Source organism: Fragaria vesca, linkage group LG3, assembly GCF_000184155.1.
Source record: "Fragaria vesca subsp. vesca linkage group LG3, FraVesHawaii_1.0, whole genome shotgun sequence".
Classification (NCBI taxonomy): Eukaryota; Viridiplantae; Streptophyta; class Magnoliopsida; order Rosales; family Rosaceae; genus Fragaria; species Fragaria vesca.
The window spans coordinates 1,202,360-1,214,300 of record NC_020493.1 but is presented as its reverse complement, the minus strand read 5'-3'; the positions used below and the strand labels follow the sequence as shown (position 1 = coordinate 1,214,300).

The window sequence follows — 11,941 nt, the reverse complement described above, 5'->3', positions numbered from 1 at the left end:
GTTCACTGGCCTGAGTAATCTGTGCAATAAAAGAGCGATGCAATGGAGTACAACGATCATATGACAGATAATTGCACAATGGATATCTGGTACCTTTGATTGTGGCAGAACCTGGAGACGAAGAAGGCGACGAGTTTGGGCCAGTGATTTGGGAACACACATAGTCGCGTAAACGAACTGATGGCACAGTGGATCGGTTGGAACGACGGAGAGGCTGTGGTGCTTGATCAGATGGTGGCGGGGCAGGGATATCAGGTTGCGGGTCTGGCAATGATGGTGGCGGCTCTGGAATATCTGGTTGGGACGCCGGAAAGAGGTGAGGATCGATATTGGATGTGACATCTTGACTGGGCTGAGTGGAAACGGACTGAGAGGGAGGCGAGAAGGCGCCGGAAAGAGACGGCGAGTCAGCGCCGGAAATAGGCAGACCCTGTTGTGGTGAATCAGGATTGGATGAGGCAGGAGGCAACGGAGGTGCGGAATGGGATCGGTGAGGATCAGAGGTAAGTGGTGGAGGCGGATTGGGCAGTGACGCCGCTTGCGACGAGGGAAGGTGAGAAGGATCGGAAAGCAGTGGTTGGACTGGTGGTGCCGACTCAGGAAGAGACGGAGCAGACGGAGGTGTTGGGTGACTCGATCGCAGAGATGAAGGATGAATTGGACTGGATTGATTTTGTGAGATAGTGGGTGGGCTAGTTGGGCCAGTGACGTGGGCTAGAGGAAGAATTGGACCAGAATTAGGCTTGGATACAAGAGACTGATGTGGAAAAATATTCTCATGAAAGATTACATCACGACTTGTAAAAATTTTATGACTGGAGAGATCGTAAAGTTTATAGGCTTTCTGACCAACGGGATAACCGATGAAGATGCACATGACTGCTCTCGGGGCAAACTTATGTGTGACCTTGACATTCGTAGCATAAGCCAGACAACCAAAAACACGAAGGTGATGGAAAGGAGGAGGTCGAGAATAAAGACGCTCAAAAAGGTGTTTGGAAAGAGAGAAGTGGAGTGGGTAAACGATTAATAACATGAACAGCTGTAAGAACACATTCTCCCCAAAATTTTGGAGGAAGATTAGCTTGAAATTTAAAAGCGCGTGCAACTTGGAGGATATGACGATGTTTGCGTTCTACTACCCCATTTTGTTGGGGCGTATAAACGCAAGAATGTTGGAAAAGAACTCCATTGTCTTTGAAAAAAATTTCGAAGAGAAAGGAACTCAGCCCCATTATCACTGCGAAAGGTTTTTATTTGAGATGAAAATTGAGTAGATGCAAAGGCAAAAAATTGTTTAATCAAAGACTGAGTTTCCCATTTATGTTGCATCAAAAAACCCAAGTAAACCGAGAATAATCATCCACAATTGTAAGAAAATAGCGTGCACCAGAAAGAGAAGGATGTTTGTAGGGACCCCAAATGTCACAATGAATGAGATCAAAAGGTTTAACAGATGAGATAGAACTGGTACCAAAAGAGAGACGACTTTGTTTTGCTAAAGGACAAATATCGCAAGCATGATTAGAATCAGAAGGAATAGAAATATCCAAAAAATGCTTAGCGATATAATCTAGAGGACGAGATGAAACGTGACCCAGACGACGATGCCACAGATTGGAAGTGGATGTTGTGAGATGGCAAGAAGGTTGAATGGTATATGACTGATGTGGTTTAGGCTTGGTTTTCCCCGTCGTTAACGCCACTAGATAGTAGAGACCGTTGCGTTCCTTACCCAAACCAATCGTCTTCCTCGAAACCAGATCCTGCAAAATACACCAATATAGGAGAAAAAGTCACTGAACAATTCAATCCCCTTGTGAGCCGACTAATAGACAGAAGATCAACTTTGAAATTCGGAATATATAACACATTATCAAGATAATAATGTGAATTTAACAGTACTGATCCCGTAGAAGCTATTTGAGCTTTCTCTCCACTCGGCAGCAATACAGGAGGCAAGGAATGATTCTTCTTGCTATGAGTTAGCATACTTGATGATGAGATGATATGATCTGTTGCGCCACTATCGAGAATCCAGCTCTGAGATGATACTTTAGACATACCAAGATTATTCTTGGGATTTGAAGAATAGAACCTGATGGTGCCATTGACGATACCAAGCTGATTCTTGGAATTCAAGAAGATGTTAGGCTGGTTGCCTTTTCGAAGGATAAAATTGTTGCTCATGTTGAATGATAGCAAGATGATGATTGCACGAGAAATAGAGTGCAAAACAAAAAGACAGGATCAGATTGATTCCTGCTCTGATACCATAAAAAAGAGACAGTTTGGCTAGAATAATTCTCATTGATACAGAAGAGTATACATATACACGGCAGACCTTATCTACAATGTAAGTAATCAAACTAGAATCAGAAATACAATAGGAAATGAATAACTAGAAAATATACATTCCTAATACAATTGATACTCAAGATTACTTTCCTAATAATCTCATTAACTAACATGATCATTACCATTCCTACAGATTATTTCAGCAATATATATGCATGCCAGGGTTACATATCAGCGTTGTTTTGCTTCCAAGATGGTGCAGCTAGCTAGTTATTGCTCGATCCCATTTTTACCTTTCGATTATGATCGATTTATATATGATCAGATGTGAATGGAATACAGAGTCAAAGACAACCTAACCTGCCATCAACGACATATATATGGACCTACAGCAACGCAATCATAGCTAGCTTTGCTTATTCTTTCTCATCACTGAGCTTACAATTTTGGTGGATTTATTTTGGTTTATTTTGTTTCTAGGAAGAGGCAATAGTTGGTCCCAAGAAGAAAATTAAATAGGAAGAGAGGGTGATAAGGTGAGGGTCTTAAATTCTACCACTGAATCATGTCTCTTCCCAGCTGCACCTTCAATTTATGATCACGACTGAAACAGAGGTATTCTTGAGATTCTCAAGAAGAGTTTCTAGAGAAAGCCTAGCCTCTGTCTTTCACCAATTGGCTGGGAGTAAAAGGTTAGGGGTTAATTGGAATTACCAAAGGATTCTTTAAATTGTGAGCCCCTGTGGCTCTCACTCTATACAAGTAGTTAGTGGGAAGTGAATGGTGGCATTGGGGGTAGGTGAGTGATCATGATGATGATACTCTAAGTGCATATTGTTGGGTGGGGTTGATTGAACTTGATTCAAGTTGGTTTTTTCTTGGTAGCTCTTCTTTACTCTCTTCAGCACTTTGAGCTAGCTAGCTAACACTGCACTGCTCTTAATTTTGGGGGAAGGAAAAACAAGTGAAAATTAACAATGAGCTACTTGGGTGTGGGTGTTAGTCCTGGGAATGTCGCAGTGTCTCACAGCAGTAGCACCACAAATCTAAAAGTGATCGATCGGAGAGTGAAGGTGGCAGAGTTGGTCTTGAGGTTTCTCATCTGTGGTCTCGGACTCGCCGCTGCTCTTCTTGTGGCAACTGACACTCAAGTCAAAGAGATCTTCATGGTCAAGAAGAAGGCCAAGTTCACAGACATGAAGGCTCTAGTGTAAATCCCAAACTACTCTTCAATCTCTCCCCTTTGTTATTTCTGACTCTCAATATTTTCATTGCTTGAATATATACTTGTATAGGTTTTTGGTGATAGTCAATGGAATAGCTGCTGCCTACTCTTTGCTGCAAGCACTGCGCTGTGTTGTGAGCATGATTAAAGGAATTGTTCTCTTCAGCAAGCCCTTAGCTTGGATGATTTTCTCGGCTGATCAGGTATGATCAACTAATCTACACATGCATCTTGTTAGTCATCAATTATTTCTCCCTTTACTGATGACTATGTAATTAGCTTGATTCGTAATTGAAGAAGGAACTCATCCGTATTCTCTATCCAAATTAAGTAGCTGGTCTTGATTGTGTGATGAAATAAATTAACTTGTTGAATTTGTTAAGGTGGTGGCTTATGTGGCTGTGGCCGAAGTAGGAGCTGCAGCACAGTCTGCGGCGTTGGCCAAGTTGGGGCAGTCGGAGCTACAATGGATGAAGATCTGCAACATGTATGACAAGTTCTGCACCCAAGTTGGGGAGGGAATTGCGATCTCGGTCTTGGTTGGTCTCAGCACAATCCTCATCTCTTGCATTTCTGCTTTCAATCTCTTCCGATTGTATGGTGGCGGCAAGAACCAGAGCAGCTCAAGGTGGTAGTAGATCGGAGACATCATTACTTAATCTGCTATACATAGGAACCACCAACCACTCATGTAACTAAAATCTTTACTTCTCTACCTACTTCATCTTTTACTCGATCACCCTTCAAATCCATGTGTGTGATGAGAATGGTGATCTGGTAAGTTTAGGCTTTTGGTTACCTTTAAATTTCATAATAATGAGTTTGTTATATGTATTTGGTTTATGTATAGTGAGTTTGTTTTATGTATTTGGTTTTTCCAGTTAATAATCCACACAAATTGTAATCTACACATTTATTTTCCATTTTTACTAAAAACAAAATTTAAGTTACTAAAAATAAAAATATATTTGTGTGGGTTACAATTAGGGTATATGAATTTTACTTTCTTTAATAATTCTATGCACTTAACCCGCAAGGCCGCAAGAGGGATATATAGGTTTGGAGGACCATCACGCTTGATTTGGAATTCTCTTATATGATATGATATGTTAAGTTACTTAAAACAGAAAATAATTATAAATCAGAGATAAATAGAACAATGAAGAATAAATAAAATCGATAATGGCAATGGATCATCGATTTCTAGCCTCATCTTCTCATCAATATTCAAGAATTGATTCTTGAAGATGATTTTAAACAAACGAAAATTCTTCTATGCACCAAGATGCAAGTGAATCGAGCAAGTAATATACAGTATTTTGATCCGGCCATCTACGTTGCACTACATGCATATATACTAATACAGTTAACAAAATTTAAAAAAAAAAATAGTCTCAAGTGTTTCCAACTAAGGAGGTGAGATCACTATGTCAAAGAAGACGTACTATGGGCGTTTAATTTGATCGGATCAAAAATAAAAATAAAATAAAGAAATTTAAAGTCTCTAATCTTTATTCAATCTTTTTATATGACTATTTAAACACTTACACATTAATAATACAAGTGCATATTTGTGCGTAAAATCCGCTCCTTAACCGAGAGTCGGAGCTTAACATCGGTTTATTTATTACATGAACTGTTTTATTTGAAAGGAAAAATGTCTAAAAACAAAAAAGCGCTGTGTGGGCCTCCTTAACCAAGTGCACGCCGACGAGGCAGAAGTATACAAATAGCTTTAATCAAGCAACTGGACAAAAAATCAAGCTTCTGGAAAATTCACCGCCTTTCTGATTCTCCGTTCAAATCTCCACCTCCGCGAAACCCTAATTTTCAGCGAGTCCACCTCAACTCTCGGCCTCCTATCGCTTCGAATCGCCGCTGATGTCAGAGAAGTTCTCCGCCACGCTTCGAATCGGAGACCTCAACGATTACATAGCTCCGTCTCAGGCTTGCGTAGTCTCTCTCAAATCCACCTCCACAAAGCCCTCCGATAAGTCTCAGGTCTTCTCCTTCTTCTTCTTTTTCCTGCTCTCATTTCAGCTCACGAGTTTTGATCTATCAATTTACAGTAACTGGATTCGATTGATAATATTTAAGCTTACCTGTTTAGTAATTTTAATTTGTGAAGGTTTCGACTTCCGGCAAGGTATTGCAAACCGAACCGGTTAAAATTTCACTCAAAGATTGCTTAGCATGCAGGTAATTAATTTCCTCAATCCCATAACTGCTTACTAAGCTTAAAATGTGAAGAAATGAAGTAAAGACTTTACGGTTTTGATGGTGGAGTTTGAGTTTTGTTGGTTTTTTTTTTTTTGTTATAGAATGAGCTTTTAGAGCTCATATTGTTGAGGAACTGTTGCACTATGATTTAGGACTATGTCAGCCAGAGTTAAAAGTCTCATTCTTTTAGGACTATCTCGTATGGTTAAAAGTCTCATTGCTAGGGATAATGTCTTTGATTTGGTGCAGTGGGTGCATAACGTCGGCGGAGACTGTTATGCTGGAGAAGCAAAGTTTGGATGAGTTTCTTTTGAATATTGATAAAGGAAAAGCCGTCATTGTTTCCCTATCTCCCCAATCAAGAGCTTCACTTGCTGTTCATTTTGGGATTTCACAACTTCAGGTAATCTTGCAGCTTGTACTTGATTTGTCTTCCCTCCCTCCTATGAGTTTGAAGTTGACTTTTATGTGGAAAAGGCTAATCATATAATGCATATATGACACAATCCCTTCAGTGCACTTTATTAAGTATTCATGGTATTTTTGTTCATAGTAACCTTTTGATATAGGCAGTAAGTTAGTTGAGCACCCTGGTGCACTTTGAAATTTTAACATCACAGTTTGGTCCCATTTTTCAGGTCTTTAGGAAATTGACAACTCTTTTTAAGTCCTTGGGCGTAAAGGCTATATTTGACACAAGTTGCAGTAGAGATCTAACTCTTATTGAATCTTGTAATGAATTCATCACAAGGTACAAACAGTCTACTGATGATGAAAGCCGTAAATCTTTGTTGCCCATGATTTCATCAGCATGTCCAGGTATATGCCTCAACCTATCAACATTTTGATGATTGCATCACATCCTTTTTCCTTCTTCCCCCTCCTCAGCACATACAGTAGAGGGATATAAACTGAAAAGGGAACTTTCTTTGTCAGACAGCAGTTCAGTTCTGCATTAAAATCTCATTTTTGTTAGTGAAGATATTTGACGAAGTTATGTATCATCGCAGGTTGGATATGCTATGCTGAAAAAACACTTGGATCCTATGTACTGCCTTATATTTCTTCAGTGAAGAGTCCCCAGCAAACAATTGGAGTTATTGTTAAAAAGCATATATGCCAAAAAATGGGTCTTAGGTAACTTTTATCTGGCTAAAGTCCTCTGCTCACATTTTTGTTATACTGGGATTGAAATCATGATGTGAATCATTTCTTCCCCGCGAAGAAGCTTCTTAAGAACTATAATATTAGATTTCGATAATATTCAATTTATACAAATTTTTACTGTTGCCATAGTCTGTGTAGTAGGAGTATTAGATATAAATGATGAAATATTGACCCCATGCTATGCATGAGGTTATCTTTGGTTCCTCCCCATTCCTTCTTTTTTTTTTTTTTTTTCCTTTTTTCTTTTTTCCGAAAGGATACAAGCCTTCCCATTCTTTGTCTTGGTTTCTTCTGTACCATTACTCTGGAAGTTGACAATTTCTGTAATGACCTAGTATATTAGCATCAGTATCTTTTTTATTTCCTATTAATTTTGTGAAAATTTACATGTTCTTGGATTGTAGACAGACTATGAACAGTGTCTTCCAGATCTGATAGTAGGTTAACTTAGCCTTAGTGTATAAATTTTTAAGTATATAATGTTCTCCGGGTGCAACAGGAAGTACATAACTGAACTGTGTCTTATTTTCATTGTATGTGTATGAATTTAATGAGTGGACATGTATTTGACAGGCCAGATGATGTTTACCATGTAACAGTGATGCCTTGTTATGACAAGAAGCTTGAGGCGTCACGTGATGACTTTGTATTTGAAGTTGATCGAGCCAATAGTAATGGGAATGGTAGTGTTAGCATTTCAGAGGTAGATTCAGTGTTGACAACTGGAGAAGTTTTAGATCTGATACAGGTGAGGCCACATCTTATCATATTTGCTCCCATATATATTATTGTGTCTTTGAATGAACCCATCAGCTATCAGCTTAATCAATTTTGGGGGTGCTTGCAGTTAAAAGGCGCTGATTTTGGGGGCTTAGAAGAGTCTCCTCTAGATACCATGTAAGACCTGCAAATGTTTCAATGAGCTCACCTTCTTTATGTGTTTTGGAGTTTTTAACACGTTTTCTTCTGATAGGTTGACAAATTTTAGTGACGGACATCTTTACGGAGTCCACGGAAGCTCAGGGGGATATGCAGAAACAATTTTCCAATATGCTGCTAAAGTAATCTTTGGAAGAGAAATTGAAGGCCCTGTGGACTTCAGGACTATAAAAAATTCAGACTTTCAAGAAGTAACTTTAGAGGTATGTGAAGGTTTTATGGGTGTGAGTTTGGCCACATACTAGCTAGGCATATAATGTAGTCCTTATTACAACTTGAGCTTCGTTGATCTTTGGCCTATCTGCATTTCTGCATAATAAACAGGGGAAGGTCACCAGATTTTTTCACCTATCTTGTCTGTAGCATAGCCTTAAAATGAGCCTATTAATGATTTTGTTTGTTGATCTGTTTGGCCATGTTTTCTGGCTTTTACGTATCCGGAACTTGTTCTATGTAATGGTATTGGAAATGTTAGAGTTATACTATCATAACCCAAGAACTTGTATTCAAAAAAATTTCTTGTCATTTTTCCTGGTATACCCAGGTATTGACGTGCTTTAGTGTGTGCATTTAGTGTTTAGGTTTTATACGTATGTAGTTATGTCTGATTCCTTCTATAAGCATTCACTGCCATTGTTGTGTAAGGTATTGATGTATGCTTTTTATTTAGGTGGAAGGGAAGACTGTTTTGAAATTTGCACTATGTTATGGTTTTCGGAACCTGCAAAATGTTGTCAGGAAAATCAAGATTGGGAAATGTGATTATCATTTTCTAGAGATCATGGCTTGCCCTTCAGGTATGTTTCTTGTAAATTTTTTTTTTCTTCATGTACATCTGTGGTCTTATTATTTCCGTGGAACTGGAATTTGTGATTTAATACTATTACGAATTTTCACAGGTTGCTTGAATGGTGGAGGACAGATCAAGCCAAAACCTGGGCAATCTGCAAAGCAGTTGATTCCGTTGTTACAAGCAGCTTATGCGGACAATGTGAGCATCTTTAATTATAGTTTGTGAACTCTACTTCCAATTTGAAGCTCGCCCTTCTATAAGTTTTGGCATTTTGTGTGATAGAGATTTGAAAAATATTTCTTTAGTCCTAGCACATTAGTTGGACTATTAGGACATTAGACCTGACAGAAATATCCAACAATTATTCTTCAAGTTAGCCATGTTGATCCTTGGGCTCTGAGGTTTATAATGTATAACCTCATATTGTCTTCACCTCCATCATTTGTTATTACTTTCTCAATTTGTTCAAACTTAGGATGTCATCCAACATTGTTGATGTAAAATCCAGTCGCTTCACCAGATGATAGGATCACAAATACTTGCATAGTTCCCCAGTTCCACTCTTCTTCTGTCTCAAGAAGGCAATCTCTTTGATTAGGAAATACAATGAAGATATGATTTGTCCATTGAACCCAAGAAAGAAGGAATGCATGTTTGTACAGAATTCCACTAGACCCTGGTTTTCCATGCATGATCTTTTGTACTGTGAATCTTTGCATATGTTTATTTAGCTCTCGGGTTATTGGAACCTTCTTTGGCCTTTGAGTAGTTATCTCTTTAACCTTATGTTGATAATCTTTGAATAATTTACAGGTTTTGGTATCTGATCCTTTTGGAAATCCAATAGTGCGAAGCTTATATAATGAGTGGCTTGAGAAACCTGGTTCAGATAAGGCTAAGCAACTCATGCACACAGAGTACCACCCTATCGTTAAAAGCATAACTTCTCAGTTACACAATTGGTGATGGACTTCCTTGCTTGGACCTTCAGTTATCTCAACAAGATGCAAACAGCCGTAGACAGCCTCGGTTGTGTAGCAAGGCTCATGATCTGGGATTCGTCAAATTTTGATATAGAGAGCCGATAATTTATTCTGACATTTTTTTTTTCTTATCCAACTAATTTCATGTATATAGAGAACTAATGAATAGAGAAAAGAATCAATTGCATTATTTCATTACAGCAATAATCATATTTCTGTCGGTCTGTCCAATACGTAAACCTGGCTTTCCAATTATCTGGATTGGTATGATGTAATCAATTGCACAATTATTATTCCATAGTTATCACAGGAAATGGTGGAGCGTACGTTTTGGCTTTTCCGAGTTTGGATTCGATAATAAATATGTTCCCCTAAGTCCTAACTCCATAATCGTTTATTCAGTGTTCGTGTCTGTCTTTGTTGTCTGAAATGACATATGGGTTCCATAAGATATGACATGCCACCTAAATACGAAACAGATATACTCGACACAAGTATGATATGGTTTACAGATGAAGAGAAGTATCTACATCGTCGGAGTCACAATCAGTACCCAAATCTTCAAAATTGTTCGAACTAGTACTGTTTGATGAAGGACTGCTTGTGACTGTTGGCCACAAGTTGATCAACAGCTGGGATTCGGTTCCTATATGTAAATAGTCCTCCTCCTCATACTCTGTCTTCAAAGTTGGCCATAAAGAAAGAGAGAGAGAAACTTTGGAATACGGCGATCGAAAACCATGGCCATGGGCAGGGACAAGCTCAGGCTGAGGGTGGAAAAACAAACTTGCTGGCTCCTGGTAACCCATATCGGGATCCATGCTCTTCTTGGTGAAAGGGGTTGGTACTGAGAGAGGAAGCACCGTCAATACCTCTCTCTGTGCTCTCATCGCCTTCACTCTCTGCAGCTGTTTGAACCTTTCTTGCAATAGAGCAATGGAGGAATTGATGTCACCAGTGTCACGATGGCTTTCCCTGTCCATCTATTTGATCAGCGACTAGTTGAAGTTTCTTTTTTAAAGTTGGGTGGTGACTGGTGAGTACCGACTAGTACAAACTCAGACTTATGAAGAGGAGCTAGCGCTTTAAACAACTTTCACACACACACACACGCACACACACACACACAGTGAAATGTATACATCGATTATCTGTAGCGTTCTTCATGTGCTTCGATTAGTTTAATGAGTAGGTTCGATCCTTCGATAAAATTCTAAGTGGTTAAGAAAAAAGGAATGAGAATCGGTAGAGAAGCTGCAAGGTCCAAAAGGAAAATGGTCGTGTGGCTAAATCTTATGGATGTACTTAATTTGTTGGTTTGGTGTATGTAAGGAGAGAGGCAAAGTGCAAATTAAGCTGCCAAAGGCATTACTGCTAAAGAAGAAAATGGTTAGGAGAAGAGTCCAAATAGAAAGAGAAGGGAATGTTAGAAGTTGGAACAAGCTAGCACATATGCATGGAAGGAAGTGTTTGTTGGAATAATAGGTTGGATGATACTCTGTCATCAATTAACTAGCTGCTGCATACTGCTGCTCCCAAAAAGCCCTAGCCTCTTTAGCTTTTGAAGATGATGGAGCTAACTGGCTTTTCTTCTTTTTAGTGGAGCGTTGTATTGGACTTCATTTTCTATATCTTTTCAAAGCTCCTTTACCTCTATAATTCCACTCAAGTAACAAAGTGGGGCGGCACGAACAATAATATATAGCAAAGACAAGAATACCAACATTCTTTCTCAATATATGTGTGTATGTTACTGTATATATTTTGTCTTCGAGTCTTTGGAATAGAATGGCATGCAGAAATGAAAGCTGCGTGTACTTGCTAGACGAGTTGGATGCTTCTTTTATGGAGCATGAAATGAAAACAACCCGATCGTTTTGAATAGTTAACTTTCTTCATATTCCGAAGCTCGAAATATTGATAATAGAGAAAACTTTTTATCTAGACAAAGCGTGCAATTGAGGTTCCTACTCTAGTTATCCATTCGCATTGTGTTTGGGTAAATGCACATACGTACGCACAAGCGGGAAATTCAGTTAGCCAGCCAGCTTGTCTCTCATGCATGTATATATGTTTCTAATTAAAACATTGCATAGTTTGAGTTAAAGACCATCTTTCTGGTGCGACATATTTTCATAACTTAGTAGAGACTGCAGTGAAGAAGTACGTATAATAAGCTCAACGAAGAAAGTTTCAACATGGATTTCGAACCCAACTTGGTTTTGCAACGGTACTGTGGAACAAGATTTGAGCTGTTTGAGTGTTTGGCATTTTTACACAAGCCACGTATGAATGTATATATGATTGGCCTAAATG

The 11,941-nt window shown here is 38.8% G+C and overlaps 2 protein-coding genes across 2 annotated transcripts; both read left to right on the top strand.

Moving 5' to 3' along the window:
* The first annotated feature begins 2,851 nt into the window (after positions 1-2,851).
* LOC101296355 (CASP-like protein GSVIVT00013502001-like) lies at positions 2,852-4,351 on the top strand. The gene is made up of 3 exons (XM_004293336.1): positions 2,852-3,508; positions 3,594-3,726; positions 3,907-4,351. The coding sequence occupies exons 1-3, from the start codon at positions 3,276-3,278 to the stop codon at positions 4,156-4,158; spliced, it is 618 nt and encodes a 205-aa protein (XP_004293384.1). The 5' UTR covers positions 2,852-3,275; the 3' UTR covers positions 4,159-4,351.
* A 963-nt stretch (positions 4,352-5,314) lies between these two features.
* LOC101296070 (cytosolic Fe-S cluster assembly factor NARFL-like) lies at positions 5,315-10,216 on the top strand. The gene is made up of 11 exons (XM_004293335.1): positions 5,315-5,524; positions 5,652-5,722; positions 5,993-6,146; positions 6,382-6,562; positions 6,754-6,880; positions 7,484-7,658; positions 7,758-7,807; positions 7,884-8,052; positions 8,520-8,646; positions 8,749-8,840; positions 9,456-10,216. The coding sequence occupies exons 1-11, from the start codon at positions 5,405-5,407 to the stop codon at positions 9,606-9,608; spliced, it is 1,419 nt and encodes a 472-aa protein (XP_004293383.1). The 5' UTR covers positions 5,315-5,404; the 3' UTR covers positions 9,609-10,216.
* The last annotated feature ends 1,725 nt before the right edge of the window (positions 10,217-11,941 follow it).